At 36.4% G+C, this 16454-nt stretch overlaps 1 protein-coding gene across 3 annotated transcripts in view; it reads right to left on the minus strand.

Moving 5' to 3' along the window:
- Window positions 1-16454, minus strand: part of LOC128225100 (extracellular matrix organizing protein FRAS1-like) — a 119768-nt gene that overhangs the window by 2739 nt on the left and 100575 nt on the right. For all 3 annotated transcript variants that reach the window (XM_052935131.1, XM_052935132.1, XM_052935133.1), the window contains 21 exons: window positions 16034-16277; window positions 15532-15755; window positions 15125-15223; window positions 14237-14402; window positions 13896-13976; window positions 13224-13393; window positions 12484-12607; window positions 11760-11971; window positions 10840-10987; window positions 8680-8885; window positions 7970-8126; window positions 6128-6328; window positions 5447-5634; window positions 4911-4994; window positions 3690-4554; window positions 3341-3520; window positions 2343-2500; window positions 2038-2144; window positions 1403-1569; window positions 1150-1242; window positions 279-391 (listed from right to left, as the gene is read on the minus strand). In XM_052935131.1, the coding sequence (XP_052791091.1) occupies window positions 279-391; window positions 1150-1242; window positions 1403-1569; window positions 2038-2144; window positions 2343-2500; window positions 3341-3520; window positions 3690-4554; window positions 4911-4994; window positions 5447-5634; window positions 6128-6328; window positions 7970-8126; window positions 8680-8885; window positions 10840-10987; window positions 11760-11971; window positions 12484-12607; window positions 13224-13393; window positions 13896-13976; window positions 14237-14402; window positions 15125-15223; window positions 15532-15755; window positions 16034-16277 (3987 nt within the window). The remainder of the gene's footprint in view (window positions 1-278; window positions 392-1149; window positions 1243-1402; window positions 1570-2037; window positions 2145-2342; window positions 2501-3340; window positions 3521-3689; window positions 4555-4910; window positions 4995-5446; window positions 5635-6127; window positions 6329-7969; window positions 8127-8679; window positions 8886-10839; window positions 10988-11759; window positions 11972-12483; window positions 12608-13223; window positions 13394-13895; window positions 13977-14236; window positions 14403-15124; window positions 15224-15531; window positions 15756-16033; window positions 16278-16454) is intronic.

Here is a 16454-nt window from a genome sequence, read left to right on the forward strand (position 1 = left end):
ATACTCTGTCATTTCGAAAACATATATGGTGATAATTAGCTTGTAATAATTATAGATGGGAAAGTAGGCAATTTATGTACAAGGATTTTATTTTTAGCTTGTTCTTTTGAAAGGGGAATTAATCTCAACAGTAAGCATAACAGACCCTTACCAGGACAAGGAACCAGTATTTGAGGACATAAAAAAACCCTTACCAGGACAAGGAACCTGTATTTGAGGTCACACCAAACCCTTGCCCGGACAAGAAACCTGTATTTGAGGTTATAACAAACCCTTACCAGAACAAGGAACCTGTATTTGAGGTCAGGTCCGGGCCGGATACATCCATACTGTGGGCCGCTGTTATACACTGTGCCTGTTGGATCATAGGTAGGAATGTGGCCATCTCGACCTGTAGGTTGGAATAATAATGGATAAGTATCAAGCTATACGCTCTAGACATATTTGTGTATATATGGAGGGGCTGATTATGTTCATACATTTTTATGGTCACCTGAAATACACAGTCCCTGTTGGGTCATACATCTGGACCTGTAGATTATGAAAATAAATCTTAATATGCTAAGGCCTAAAAAAAAAATACATTTGGTTCGGGTTACCCAACCCTACCTACGAAATAGGCGCCTACCCTACCTTTTTTATAGTCAGTTTGAAAAAAAATTGAAAAACTGAAAAAAATAAAATAAAAACAAATTTCAATTGCTTTTTAATATGTAGTTAAAAACCTTAAATGCTTACTCAGAAGATAACTTTAACACCATTCCGCTATGATGAAAATGACAGTCTGATATAAACCTAATAAAAAAAAAGAAGAAAAAAAAGCCTACTTACCCTACCTATTTTTGAAAAGGATGTAACCCTATAAACCAAACAATTTTTTTTTTTAGGCCTTATATGTAAACAAACTTGCTAGAGTCCATAATAGTCTAAAAGTTTGGGGTGTCTCAAATGTCAAACTATCTTGGTTCGTCATTGGGCACACACTTGTTGAGCATGACTGATATACGTTTTGCAAAACCATGTGAAACAAAGAAGCTTTGATGATTTCGATCTTCAACCAACATGCAATACTTGCACACTTGTAGAAACAATACTACTATGGCAGTACCTTAACTTTTCTTTGTTAGACAAACATACAATGCCAGTTACCTGCACAAATGTAGACTCTCTCAAGGGCAAGACTGAAGGCAGCCTGGAGGTCTTGTTCTGGGCTCCACAACACACGCCCATACAGTTGGTCACCTGTGAAAATACAAAATGGGTTTTAAAATACTGCATACCACTTTCAACTGCCTCTCACTATTTGAATGAAGGATTAAAGAATTAGACTACAATCCCTATTTATGAATTGGTAATGTTTATTCAGTTTGTACTCAAGAACTTTTTTTTCAAACTAGCATACCTTTAGCAAATGCGACATCATTATCCCCTGATTGAGCCACATTTTGCCTGGAGAAAGGGTTTGCAAAGAACTCCTGCTCCTTATTGGTGATCTGGAAGTGGGTGTTAAGTGTATACTCTAGGGGAACAGGCCTGTTGGACTGCTGGAAGGCTATTGGTACCTCAAACCTGGGAGAGAATACTTTTGATGAGAAACAATGTTACAATCACTTATAATCTTTTAAATCAGAACAATGTGGAGCAGATTAACTCCATTGTATATGCTTTTATGCTATTGGAAGCTCATGCTAAGAATGTTTATGTGTTATTGCAACAGCCTAACACAAGACAAGTCATAACTGCACATAAAATTTGAAACTACCTCTGTTCCGCACTTAGCCCTGTAAATCCATATTAACATGCAACTTAAGGTCTTTTGATCAAATAGCATACATTGTACCAACATTTTATTAAAATATTTTTTATTTGTTCAAACTTAATAAATTAGTGACATAAAATTTCAGTTCTGGAAATCACTTTCACGATTAAAATAATTAATTGGTGGAGGTACATTGTAGTTATTCTGACAACATTTTTACTTATGTAAAAAGATGTTGTTATCTAATATCCAAGTTCAGCACAAATTTCCACACTTACTCAAGGGGCTGTTGTGCTGTACAGGGCATTGGGGAGTGTATGGTATAGCTCTGGGTTCCAGACACAGTGCATGGGATTAGCTCCACTGAATACTTTCCGCTGTAATCCTGCAGTAATTTTTCAAAAGTAAATTAATTTTGTTCTTCAAATTACATAAACTTTCAAGTTAAATTAATTTAAGTTAATAACAAAAGGCAAGAATCAATAATGCAATCAATGAGATGAACCCCTTTGCTGTATAAAATATATATACTGAAGAGCTTAGCCAAGCTTTAAATTACTAGACTATTCCCCAAATAACTGACCTTGAAACTGAACTGGCTTGTAGCCCTCCACAACTGCTGGGGCCCATCAAAAGTATTCTGACCCCAAACTAGGTCAAGGTCAAACTTGATGTCCGTCTCCTTGGAAACAAACCTGCTTGTGTAGCCAGGCAGAGTTGGGTGGCTGAGAACATACACTCCTGAAAAGAAGAAATAAATCCACTGGTTAAGGAATAATGTTCTATCTTTCTTTTCACCTTAAAGAACGATGACATCTAGTCTACAAAACAATTCTAGTACTATAACCTTCCTTTTGTTTCATCAATCACTCTGACCACATGTATATACCATACATGCCATATCCCCCAGTAGGGGAAAAAATCCCCCAGAATTTCGATCCATCCCCCGGCCTCCCGGAATTAAAAAAACAACAAAAAAACTTTTTTTTATCAGAGAGACTTTACATCTGGTAATAATGACAAAGTGCCACAGTATGTGAGTGAAAAATTAATACAATTTCGGGAAAGGAAGAAATTGATAATATTTATTCCATTCTCTTATTGTCTAAACGTCATCATAGCCGATAGTATTAAGAAGACTTAGGAGGAAGGTATATTCAATTTAATTGTCTCGAAAACATATTTTTCCAATGACATATCTGTTCTGCAAGTGCATTACAGTATGACATGACAGTGTATCATAAGAATATGATAAATCATGACATACAATATCTCTGTATAATGAAAAAGTTAGAGATGCTACATCCATTGTTCTTATTCAAGTATCCATGCTAAACATTATTTTAGGAGTAGTATAAGTCATATAATAGCTCTCGAAAATAATCATTAACATAAATCTTGAACTTGTCATCCTTGTTTGAGATAAAAGGAATATCAAACACTCTTATATCTACTTACTTATGTATATTGTTTTAAATATAGAGTCTTAGGAAATACCTAAAAGCTTGGCCTATGTTCCAAATATTCTTGCATTCATCTTTCTTTTTTCGCTTCATAATAATTATTTTTCTGATAAATTACCTCTGAACTTTGCTTGTGTCTTAATGTCCACAACAAGTCTTCTGTCATCCCCAATAACAACTCTCATCACTTGAAGTCTTCCGCCAAGCTGACCACGAGTCTCGAGACCCGACCTCCATAACACCGTGTCATAGTAGAACGAGAACTCCAGCTCCGTCATGTGTTCAAGAGAGCCCCAACCTGTAGGAAATTGTTGATTATTGTAAATCTGGGGACATTTAAGACCTCCACAACATCAAGTCCTAGTAAAACGAGATCTTCGACTCTTATCAAATTCATTATTGTAGTCAGACATTAATTCAGCTAGTGTTAAAAGTTTAAACAATTAAAAAACATGTCACATTCTTACCTATGGGAGCAACAGCGTACAAGTAGGACACATACAGCGGCACCCTGACAGTCAGGTAAGTCTGGCCCCGCCCCCTGACCTGGAAATCTGACATTGCCCGACCCCCGCAGAGGTCAACAAGGTCTGTCATGTGATACCATGCTTCAAACTGCCAAAGGCATTCCTTCATGTTGAGGTATTTGTAGAACATTAGTGTTTTTGCGTCTCGTAGCTCGGGGTCAAATTGGTACGGAAAGTCATACCCTGCCGCGAGGTGTTTTGGTTGGATGGAGCTGTTTCCTAGAAAACCTGATTGTAAAAGTATGCTACGCTCCTCTGGTATGATTATGTTTGAACACAGGTGCTGTTGTCTGTATATTGGCTCAGAGAGTACATATTTCAGGTTACTTATGGGAAACGTTGAAATCAGTGGAAGCATGCCATCTTGGTGGGGTACTTTAACTTTAACATGTATCGTGTTAGGGTGCGATTTATCCTCTGTTCCAACATAGTCCAACGTCGCATGGAATGACTGAGCTTCATAACTGAAGGGTAAACCAGAATATCTTGACGACTTGCAAATTCCATTGTCTCGACCAATCAGAACTGGATTACTCTTGAGCGGTATCCCAGGATTCCCTTTTGTGTCTAACGGCTGAACGACACAGCGAACTTGAAAACTGGGTCGAAAATAAATACTATCCAGAGTGATATGGTTGACTGAGGTAAACACTGTATTGTATGATATTTCGATGAAAGGTGGCCGGGCACCAGTCAAGTCAGGCACGGCGACTTCCCAGCGGTAAAACATGGCTGACTGGTTCATACCTCCTTGCTCACACAATGGCTGGGTGGTCGTGTATGTGGGGTAATGTGGGTCACAGGGCTGAAATTATAGGATAATAATTTTAATTTCTAACATAAACAATTTCTCTCTTTATTTTTATACTTAAAATTCTTATACTTTATCTGATAAATTTCTGAAAATCTAGTAGCTTGCAAATAACTAAACAGATAGTTCTTTAGGAAGGGGATAGAGTTATATAGATGTCTACATCCTTCTTAACAATAGTATTAGTTTGTATTGCAAATTAATGATTATTTATGCACCATAACTGGACATACCAAACATGTTTTACCATGACTTTTTTCCAAAGCAATGATGCATTCAAAATAAAAGCTATTTAAAGCTTGATATGATACTTGCAAAATAAGATTTTAAGTTCATTTAGGTCAACTCACAGTAACACAGACGAGGGGGTACCCAGGAGTTGGCTCCACCCTCATACCAGTCTCTACACTGTCATACTGCAGGAGTGAAACCACCTGTAATGGAACATAGCTATTGTTAGAATATTGTCAAGATATTTTGGTTGAATGCGCTTCAAAATTAATGCACACCAATGCATATCTGTTGTTTCTGGGTTTTCAGTCAAATAGGAGAACATCTTGATTGTTTTTTTTCGGTTATGACAAAGGTTCAAGTTTATGCATGACTATGCTGTCAACAACAGCCAAGGTATAACCATACCTTGGCTTTACTTTTTTTTCTTCAAAAAACGAACAGGCTGAAAATAGGGATTATATTTAAAATGAGTAATGTGAGATATCATTAAATTTGAAATGATTATAATTGTGTTCCAGCATAAAATGCACATCATGATTCATGAACAATTCATACAGTCCATTTTAGAGAAAATCATTTTTTTTAAACAAACAATGAAATAATAGTTTACTTTTGCCATTCAGCAAGAAAATTGAACCCTTTTGAAACCTACCACAGGAGGAGCGGGAAGAACCATACTGCCCGACACATCATTGTCAAGGATGGTAATTGTTGCCGTGGAGACCAACCCTAACTCTGCCCCTGCAGGCTGGTCAGGGCCAAGCACAATGCTAAATGTCTCGTGCCACTCGATGTCACTGTTGTACAAGACATCCACTGTGAAGTTAAGGTTCTTGACACCTGAAATAAAATTAAATACTTTGATTTATAATTCACATTTTTTCTCTTTATTTCTAGACCCTAGCTCCACCCCTGCATGATGGTCTGGACTCAAAAAAATAGGGTATAAATCTAATGGCAGTCTATCAGGTTATATCACTGTTGTACCTGACATCCACTTAGAATTATGACACTGTGTACATAATGAACACACACTGTGTCATCAATCATTATTATACTTCATACTTACAATCATATTAAAATCCTACACCCTATACCAACTCAGGCTCTTCAGGCTGGTATGGACAGTACAATTTATTTAGCATTTGGCAACAGTATTTTTCTATGGAAGTTCCATGTCTTATATTAAGAGTGAAAACCTTGAAGTTAGCAATTATCATGCTTATCAAGTCTTTGTTAAAATTCCGCCAAATAAAACATTAATGTCAACAGTCTATAAACTTCTTGAATGGCCTGTGTTAAACTTAACATTAGAGAACAAACTGTTTCCCACCTTCTGCAAAGACAAGGAACTGACTCTTTGGGTTGAAGTCTGTCCCTGCCGCTGCAGAACCATCTCGTGTACTACATCTGACACTAGCAGTCCTTGTTACGTCACCAAATCTCATGACGCGCAGCATTACAGTGGTGATTTGGTCTTTAACGCTTGGTTCAGGGATGCTGTATGCTGACCTTTCAAACTGAATTTTGGGCACTGAAAACAAATGAATACATTTGACCAATCTTTGTTAGAACATGTCTTGAGCTATTTTTATTCACATAGGGAATGTTTCATTTTGCCCCCAAAATATCATTAAAGATGATCTACTCAATATTTTGTACTTACCTGACCATCTATACAGTATTAGTAATGGTGACAGTATAGTAAAGTTCATATAACCCACATAAGCCAGATTTGATCTAAAGTTGTTTTTTCTTAGATTAAAAAAACAACAAAGAACAGATTTAGTCTTATTCACTATCCTTAAAACACATCTTAGTTTCTTTTTACTTATTAATGCACCAGTCTATTGTAACGACGCCCCCACCAGGTCCGAGAAATAGCGGGGATTTGACTTTAGGTCCAGTTAAGCCCAAGTAGAATCCACGCCCTGCATTGACGAACTGGTAGTAAAATCCCCGCCAAATCCCAGGGACCCTAGGTAAGACCCACTCCGTGCTATATTTGGTGTGAAGACAAAACAACCGCATTCACCCGGCAGTGTGGAGCCACCGGAAAAGTAAAAACACGGCCCTAGCTATCCATGGTATACCCCCGGACCTGGAGGGCCTTGGTTACAATTGACTCGTGCGTAATTATCAGCTTTGGACCTGGGGGTATAAAAGCTTATAAAAACTCTTTTTACATCAAAAACAAATGAAAACTAATATGAAGTAATTATTTAGTTATAATCTAACATGTAAATTACACCTTTCCCATTCCCCAAATAATCCAAGTAAGAAGCTTAATTCTTCATTTAAACTTGTGAGAAAATTGGTTTGAAAATTTTCAGTCCAAAGGCAGTTGTAGGAGTAGTTCCCCCTTGCAGTAATGTATTTAGTCAAAAAGGCTTTCAAAAACCGGTCAAAATCAACAAAAGGTTCAAATTTCATCTTAAGAAAGTAATTCAGTGAAAAATGAAAGGCAGCCTCTTGGTCTCTAAATTTCTTTCAATCTTGGCTCAAGTATTTAGATACTAAAAGAGCCCTTAGATAGTTAAAAAAAATAAGAATATTTTGGGGAGGTAATGTATTTTTTCAAATCCAAAGTTTTCAAGTGGGTCTGGGATCATCGTAATAAATGTCCAAGATAGTAAGTTTTCATAGATTAATCAAAGAGAGTCTTTATTATAAAGAAATTCCAGGTTGGAAACAAAATTAGCTTGGTTTAATGGACACATAACGGACCAGTTTAACCCTAGAACTGAAACGTAAGGTTTGACCCCTTTGGTATAGTTGTCCGCCTCCAACCAGGGGTTATAGGTTCCAGCCCCAGTACTGGTTGGGACCAAGGAAACAGACTTGTGAGTGATTCATATCAGCTTTCAACTGTCCATACAATAGAGCAAAAATAAATTGGTATAAACCAACTCACATGTGTAGCACAAACATATGGCTCTCAACCATCTGCTACAATGGCGAGACTTGAGCTGCCTGATATCGCAGATTAGAGTCGCATGGCATGAAAGTCCTCAAAAGGCCCTTAATGATTACATGCCTGATTAAACAATGTAAAAAAGATACTGTATACATTGTCTGAACTGTATAATGAATACATTGCATACTGTATACATTACTGTATACATTGTCTGAACTGCATAATGTATACATTGTCTGAACTGTATAATGTACATACCATCATCCGTATTAGTGATGGTGACAGTAGTGGAGTTCATCTCTCCCACGTAAGCCTGATACTGGTCAGAACCCAGAGGTTGAGCCAACTGCATGTGGAATGTTTCATTGCTCTCAAATATGTCATCATTGACTATCTCCACCGTGCAGTTTTTCACCTGTGCAGAAAAAAAGGATACTTAAATAGTTTGTAAGTTAAACATAAACATTTATAAACAAGCATTGTATTCCGTTTCCCCCTAGTTTGCATTGAGATAGCTTTTTTGTTGTCAAAATTGTATTATTTTTTCATTCGAGTAACCAGTATACAAGAAGATTCACTGATTTTACAAGCAAACTTTCTACAGGACAAGACCAAAAAGATGGCAAAAAATCTTCCTTAATATTTAGACATATCGGTACCCGGCAGTAACTATAGGGCTAAATAAGAACACCCAACAGTGGTGCTCAAGGCATGCTCACCTGCTTTTTTCAGTCAAAGAAGGAGCATTACTTTTAAAGTATAAAGCCAGTCTTTTTACACATGTTTGTATTGTCACAGCAAGCAAGTATACTAAGTTTGTGTGAATATCTTAAACAGTTTTGAGTGTAGGCCAAGTTTGAAATATTTGATAACACTAATGCTATCAAAATAACTCCATTTCTTTCTTTTCATATAACAGACAGAAAAACCAAATAAAAATAAATCAAACACTGATTTTTTGTACTGACCTTTTCTCCAGACAGGAACACAATTCTAGCCTCCTCAGAAAGAGCTCTGTCCACATAATCAACCCCAACAAGAGCAAAATCCTGTTGCGTGTAACAGACAACTGATGACTCCAGACTTGAGTCCCCTGTCCTGACAATCTGGACGCTGACGTGTCCGGAGCTTTCATCCACCATGTAGCTGGATTCCTCAAAACTCATACTTGGTACTGAAACATTGATGTAACATGACACAGGTTAATCCCAATCAAACACTCTCTAACACAATTATATATTTTGAATTATTTTATGGCAAGAAACTATGAAATTTATTCAAACCCTCGGTCCTCAAAACATCCTAGTCATCCATTTACAACACTGCTTGCTGATGCTACTACGATAAATGATTTTTGTGAATTTTGTAGTTTCTCTATTTTGAAAATCCCAGATATTGTATAGCTTTAATCCCTGTTGACTATTTCATCATTAAACAAGTCCTTGAGTGAGTTATGAAGGCAGGGTGCTATTTCGAGAGTAAAAGATTATCTTACCTAAGCAACAATGTGATTCTTAAAATTACAAAACTAGCTTTTGGTTCAAAATATATTATGTTAACCAATAGAAAAAGAGTAGGAATTATGTTAACCCTTTAGCACATAGACAAGTGGCCAGATTACACCTCCCAGTCAATAGCCATCTTACTGATAAGCAGTCCTTATCTGCATAGGTACTTTTCTGGATATTTGAAAATGAGAAAATGAATACAGCAGTATGACCTTAAAATCAATGTTACTCCAAATAATTGTGTCCAAATCTTTTTTATGTGAATTCATTTTTTATAGATAATTAAATTATCTAATAAATGGTGTCAATGATGAAATATTAAATTATTTTATTTCAGCTGTGAATGTATTTTCAAGATGGATTTGTAACATTTCTTTGAAATGTCATAATTGCATTAAATCAAAGGGTAATAAAATGCTGGGATCGATCTAATTTTTATTACCCCTATCATAAAAAAGACCCATCTGGATTAAAAAGCCGACAATTTATGTTCTTGTGTATTAATACAGAGAAATATGTCAGGAATATCCGGTGTCATCCAGCTGAGAGATCCAGTCCAAGGTGTCTGTTTAACTTTTTTACCCCCTCATAAAATTGTTTACAAAAAAAAGAAAGCCGATAAATGATTTTCCGGTATGAATAAAAAGATCTAGATCAAACAAAACGCTTGCACATGACCTATTTTACAGCCAAAACTATGATGGACATTATATAAGCTTCACAGAAAATTTACCCATCATTTTCTCATTTACTAATTGTTTCTTTTGTTTGTAAACAAAATATTACCTTTAAGTAAATATAATCTCAATTGATTTTAATGGTAAACTGAACTGACGTAATATATTTAATGATTTACGCATCAATGAATTTGGGGGAAATTCCATACAGTACTTAGCTCGTGGTCTTATTACGTCACAATGGGATATCACACCTGCGATTGGGAGTATAAACACCTTCTCAATTTAGCAGACGATATTTTCAAGGGAAAATCAATACACAAAAGGTTAAACTTTAATTTTATAAACATCCGGGATATTGTTTACAAAAAGAAAGATGCAAAATTGAATTATTGAAATGACCCTATTGAAATATGCGGGCCATGCGTTTACATCCAGTAATGGATACGGTCGGCCAAATGCGTATACATCTGGTAATGAGCTATGTCGGCCTATCTCGTATACATGCGCTAAAGGGAATAGAAAAAGAGCAGGAATTATGTTAACCAATAGAAAAAGAGCAGGAATTATGTTAACCAATAGAAAAATAGCAGGAATAATGTTAACCAATAGAAAAAGAGCATGAATTATGTTAACCAATAGAAAAGAGCAGGAATTATGTTAACCAATAGAAATAAAGCAGATAAGGTAAAGCCCTGCCTCGATAAAGTCCACATGATTTTACCAGTACATTTTAGATGGAGATTTCCTAATCAATGACCCTAATTTAAAATAAAAGCACTAATTTGTATCTGTGAGGCAAACATTTTAGCAGCTGAAAACTACAAAGAGCTTTCTGCTAACATACCGTTGCAAAGGTATTATTTTCAGAATGTGTAAGAGCTAACTCAAACAACACATTCCAGTTCTTAGATATATAAATTTGACATTATAAGAACCATACCATCCTGCCATGTGTCATCAATGCTGACAGTTGCATGGTAAGGTTGTACAAGGTTGGAGCTAACTGCGGAGCTCAGGAACACAGAAAATGTTTCCACTCCTTCCACGCGCGGGTCGAGCGTGTCATCTAGTAGAGTCAGCTGACAGGTCTGAAAGTAAGAAAATAATGTGTAATATATGTTTGTACTAGGTTGGAGCTAACTGCGGAACTCAGGAACACAGTGAGATGTTTTCACCCCTTCAACATGGGGGGTCAAGTGTGTCAACAGTACAAAAACAAAACATTTTTAAAGCTGTATAATTTTATGCGACATGCATTTTTATTGTATTGCCATAACTGAAGTGCATTGTTTATCTTTCAATTTTAAAATGTGTTTTATGTTCAGTGCTGTGGTTATATTTGATGTGCTATGTTTATATGTTAATCACTGTATAAAATATGCTTGTTTATTGTCTGATATAGATATGTTTATATTTTTATGTTAAATGTGTAAAAAAATCAGAAAAAAATCATGTGGTATTTTCATTTGTCATGTTAAGGACAGTACGATGTAGGTATGGGAAATATGTCCTATAAATACTCTTGTGGTATTTTCATTTGTTTTGAATGTGTCATGTTAAGGACAGTACGATGTAGGTATGGGAAATATGTCCTATAAATACTCTTGTGGTATTTTCATTTGTTTTGAATGTGTCATGTTAAGGACAGTACAATGTAGGTATGGGAAATATGTCCTATAAATACTCTTCACTAAAGGAGATAATGTAGGAAAATAACAAACAAGGAAAAAATGCCTTCATTTATTGAAGAAAAATATACATTCAGTAAGCGTTCTCGCTAGTCTCAATATTTGCGAGGCTCTAAGTATTTGGCTGGTTAATGAAATATCAAACCAACGAGTTTCAACTGTAGAATATTACCTGAGATCTCTGGCCTGGCCCAAATGTAATCTGACTGGTGCTGGGTATATAGTCATGACCTGCAGCAGCGGATGGAGGGTTAGCCAGGCGGGTGGCACACCAGACCGTTGAAGTGTGGGAGAGGTCGTTCCCATCTCGGACTAGCTCTACTGAAACTGTGCCGGCATCCTCCGAGAAGTTGTAGGAGGCCTGGGAGAAATGTATGCTGGATTCTGCAAGGGAGAATTCAAGATATAATATAATGTAACATCCAAACAGGATCTTAAACTGACGTCAGCAAACTAAATTCTGTGTTAGTAAAATATTACTACTACATTTGTTCGACTCAAGTGAATTATTGCAGATTTTGACCTCACTACGCCAGCTCCAAATTTGATAAAATTATACAATACTGATGGTTAAATTAACAATTTATAGCAGAATGATAAATGGTGAAATTCGCTTAAACATTTGATAAAATGATAAGTTTCACACCCACATCTCCAAGCAATGACTACAGTATTGGCCATGCTGTTAAGATTTGCAGTTTTACAACTAAAAAGACATGATGTCATTTATTGGTTCCCCACCTACTGAAAACACAGTACCTCAACACTGTTAGCAATGTGGAAAAACAGTTATATACCATGGGTAAAGGTGAATAAAAGACTTAACAGTGATTTTGACCTATCCATTATAAACTATGTTTGGTAAATTGAGATTTTTTTGGGCAAAAGTAACCTACCATCATTAGGGCCATCTATGACAACAGTGGCATGTGCCCGGGCTCCGAGCCTCGCTCCATACGAGGGCAATGTCAGTTGGAGATCAAACTGTTCCGACGCTTCTGCCACACTGTCATCAATTATCTGAACAGAGAAAAATCTGACCAATAACAAACCATGATAAGAACAAACAACAAACAGTTTAATTTGCTGTAAGGCTACAGGCCCATGCAAACATGGAGTTTAATACTTCATGACTATGCAAGTTAGTCAGTAGGGAATTGAATATTACAGTGTGACCAATAGCATAATTTTCATCTATAATATATTAATACACTGATACAAAGTTATTTATTTCATATAAAGTAATTGCATAGAAACAATATGCAAAGTTACAAAAGGATATAAAGACAGAAAAGCTATATTTCTCTTCTCAAGTGGAAATAATTATTTTTCGGTTCTTTTTAAAACATGTACAATCTTACTAGACCTCATGAACCTATAAACACAGAACAATTTTAGTGTAAATTCTTTTGCTTTTATTACCCGCTTTACTAGCAAATTTTGACCACTGAATCAGCTCATTGATGTAGAGAAATACCTAATTCACATAAAAGTCTTTCAATGACTAAATTGGGTTTAAAGTGTTTAAGTTATCCTTAAATTGACATGAAACTGAATTAAATTTGTATTTACACATACGAAAGAGGTATCAAATTTAAAGGCATTTTTCAAACAAAAGAAGTATCCCGTCCCTAACCTTGACATCGCATGTAGCCACAGTGACCCCAGATGGAAAGAGGACCCTAAATGAGTTACTGTTGCCCCTGGAGATGTAGTCTGACCCCGAGTCTAGTCTGTCCAAGGGGCTGCCTCTCGCGGACAGAGAGGTCGTGTAGCAGATGGTGGAAACTGTGCTGCTGATGTCACCTGGGAAACAAACAACAAAATCTTACTTTTCTGGCAACTCTAGGCATTTTTCAGGCAATTCAGCTTCCACTTAGCTTCTAGGCAACTTAGCTTCTCGGTAACTTAGCTTCCAGACAACTTAGCTTCCAGGCAACTAAGCATCTAGGCAATGTGCATCCATGGCAACTTAGTTTTCTTGCAAGTGCACTGCTTCCACTTAGATTTCAGGCAACTTAATGTAGTAAACAATAGTGACATGGAGTAAAAGCCAACACAAGTCTGTTGTTGTTTTTCTCAGTCAAGCATGGGGATAAGTCAACAATCATTAAGCCAGTATTATGGGTCTTGCAATACAAGTGTGTATCATCTATGGTAACATTTCTTTGAATATCTTTAATAGTTTTTCATCTTTGCCAAGTTTTTGTACACTGCTGATGATAATGAGGTCATGAAAATCAGACCCTCAATTAACAGAGAAGCTAAAAGTGCATAACAACCTGTGAATAAGCTGCCTAAACTGTACCTGTTCGTAGAATATTGGCCGAGAGGTAGCTGTCTCCTTCCTTCACATGGTATTCTGCGTTCTGAAACTGTAGGACAGGCTCTGGAAATGCGCAAACAAAAAACAATGTCAGGGTTGTAGGCAGTACATCATATGTACAGTACATGTTTCTGATGGAGTAAGTGTGACAAAAGTCCATGCCTTTAAATGTATAAAAATATAAGACAATAACTCTTTTAACAACCTCTAGCCATAACCACAGTTACGTTCACTGTCTAAATATCTCTTGTACTCAGCATCCATTCCAAAGAAATTATCTTCTCAATGGAATACAACAGTTAGATTAAACAATTCAAACCTACCATCTTCTAAATCCTCAATGGTGACAGAAATCTTCATACTGGACCCCAGCAACGTGAAGGAAGGCTGTATGAGCTCCACATAGAAAGTTTCCCGTCCTTCGAATATTGAATCGTCATTGATGATTATAGCACAGGCCTTCTTCGTCTGCCACTCATCAAACTTGACCTGAAGAATAAACAACCACCTCTGATAAGAAAGTTAAACAGAGTTATGGCTCTTATTGTACATGTACATATTGTCTCTAGCATCATATGTACCAAGTTCCATTTGAATATCTTGACTAGTGTTGACTTATGACAAAGGTTCAAGTTATTACACTAAGAAGATAATGATGCCATGAAACAAAGACAATGACAATACCTCAACTATTTTTCTTCAAAAAACAGACAAGTGAACAAGAGATCAAGAGCACAATCTATGCTCGTCCATTCTTCTCAATTAACTAAGGGGGCATAACTCTTAAATCATTTTCAACTAGTGATGAACCTTGCTACATTATACATGAATCATCATTCCGAACAATTATGTACAAGGTTTCTGGTGAATGGTTCATTTTATCAATGATCAAGAATTTCATTTCAATATATTTTGGGTGTCACATATCAAATTGAATATTTTACTTGCAAAATCCAAGCTCGCAGTTTTGAAATAGATGTAATATCTACTCAGAAATATACATCCAAAGAATAGATTGTACGATAATATCATTGGTAAGATGGCCTCAATATCTTTATTGAATAACTATGCTTTTAAATTACGACCAAAGATAGATAATCTGTTTTTGCATGACCCCAACACCGATAACACAAGCAGTAAAACAACACTTGATTTGTTTTTGAGTAATCAGACAAACTAATAATGATCCAAATAAATCACTCAATATTTACCTGAGTCATATATGGAACAAAATCCTGCTGTCCAGGTCGACTTCCCTGTTCACTGGAGGTAGCAGTGCCATACTGGGTGTGACATGTCACCATCGAATACTGGAAGAGAATGATTATATTAATTGCAAAAAATCTTGCACTTGGGCATAAGCACATTTTTCGGGCATTCACAGTTGTTTAGACCCTCGAAAACACACAGTATTCCTAAAATAGTTAGAATGAAAATGAGTTGAAAATTTGATTAATTTAAGCTCAGCAAATGCTTTTAATAAGACGAAGTAAACTTTCATGGAATGTAAAATTGGTATCTTTTCTTTCTCAACACAAAATATTTCAAATGATACTAAAATAATTCTGAATCACAATATATCCAAAAAATCACATAATTATAACAAAACTCATCATACCTGTTTTAAGTAACCCTTCCTCACAATTGGAACCAAAACCACTCCAGCCGTTTCTGTAACATTCATCAATGGCTGCTCAAACTCTACCACCGACCATGTGATATGAAAAATGTTCCCTGGTACACGATTGGGTCGACTGTCGTAAAGATCAAAGGTGAAGCTGTCCTCGTATGCCTGGCCGGGCTTCGTCAAGACATAGCGGATCAACGAGTTGTCTATGTCCTCTGTAAAACATCAAGGAAGTTAATATTCATTAAGGTCATCGGAATCAGACTTTTGGATAAACAAACCCAAATCCTTACACTAGTGCTTTCCATAAAGAAATTAAAAAGCGCTGCTATATAAAATCAAGATTTGAGCAAGCCCAGAAAGCATTTTACCAGTAACGGACCTGTTGATTTGTTCTTATTCCGACCACTGTATATTTATAAGCATGACACAACTAGACCGCTCTCAATCTTTTCTCTTTACTATTCAGTGTAATTAGCAGAAATACACCAACCTTGAGTAAATGAGGCCACATCCACTCCAGGATGAGTTGTCAACTCCAATCTGCCTAAGTCAGGTGCCTTCCTCACAACAAACTCAAGTCTAGTGGCTGGGGTATCCTCATCCACGGCACGAAGCTCGTGTGAGGTGATTATGTTTCCTGTTAGAGGGCCTTGGTCCTCTAGGAACTGCAGACCCAAGTTAGCCTCAAGAACTGGGCTTCCATCATCTTTGGCTTGAATCTCTATGTGGAAATCCTGGAAAAGGTGTCAGGAATGATTTAAGTATATTTGTTTTCTTCAGTTAGCAAGTTGGCATCATTCAACAATTATTTTAAGGCAATAGTATAGACCTTTTTACACGTCATTATGCATAATGTCATTGGAAACCTATGTACTATGTCTGATGCGAATATATTGAATGATTATGGAGTA

Source organism: Mya arenaria, chromosome 2, assembly GCF_026914265.1.
Source record: "Mya arenaria isolate MELC-2E11 chromosome 2, ASM2691426v1".
In the NCBI taxonomy this organism is placed as follows: domain Eukaryota; kingdom Metazoa; phylum Mollusca; class Bivalvia; order Myida; family Myidae; genus Mya; species Mya arenaria.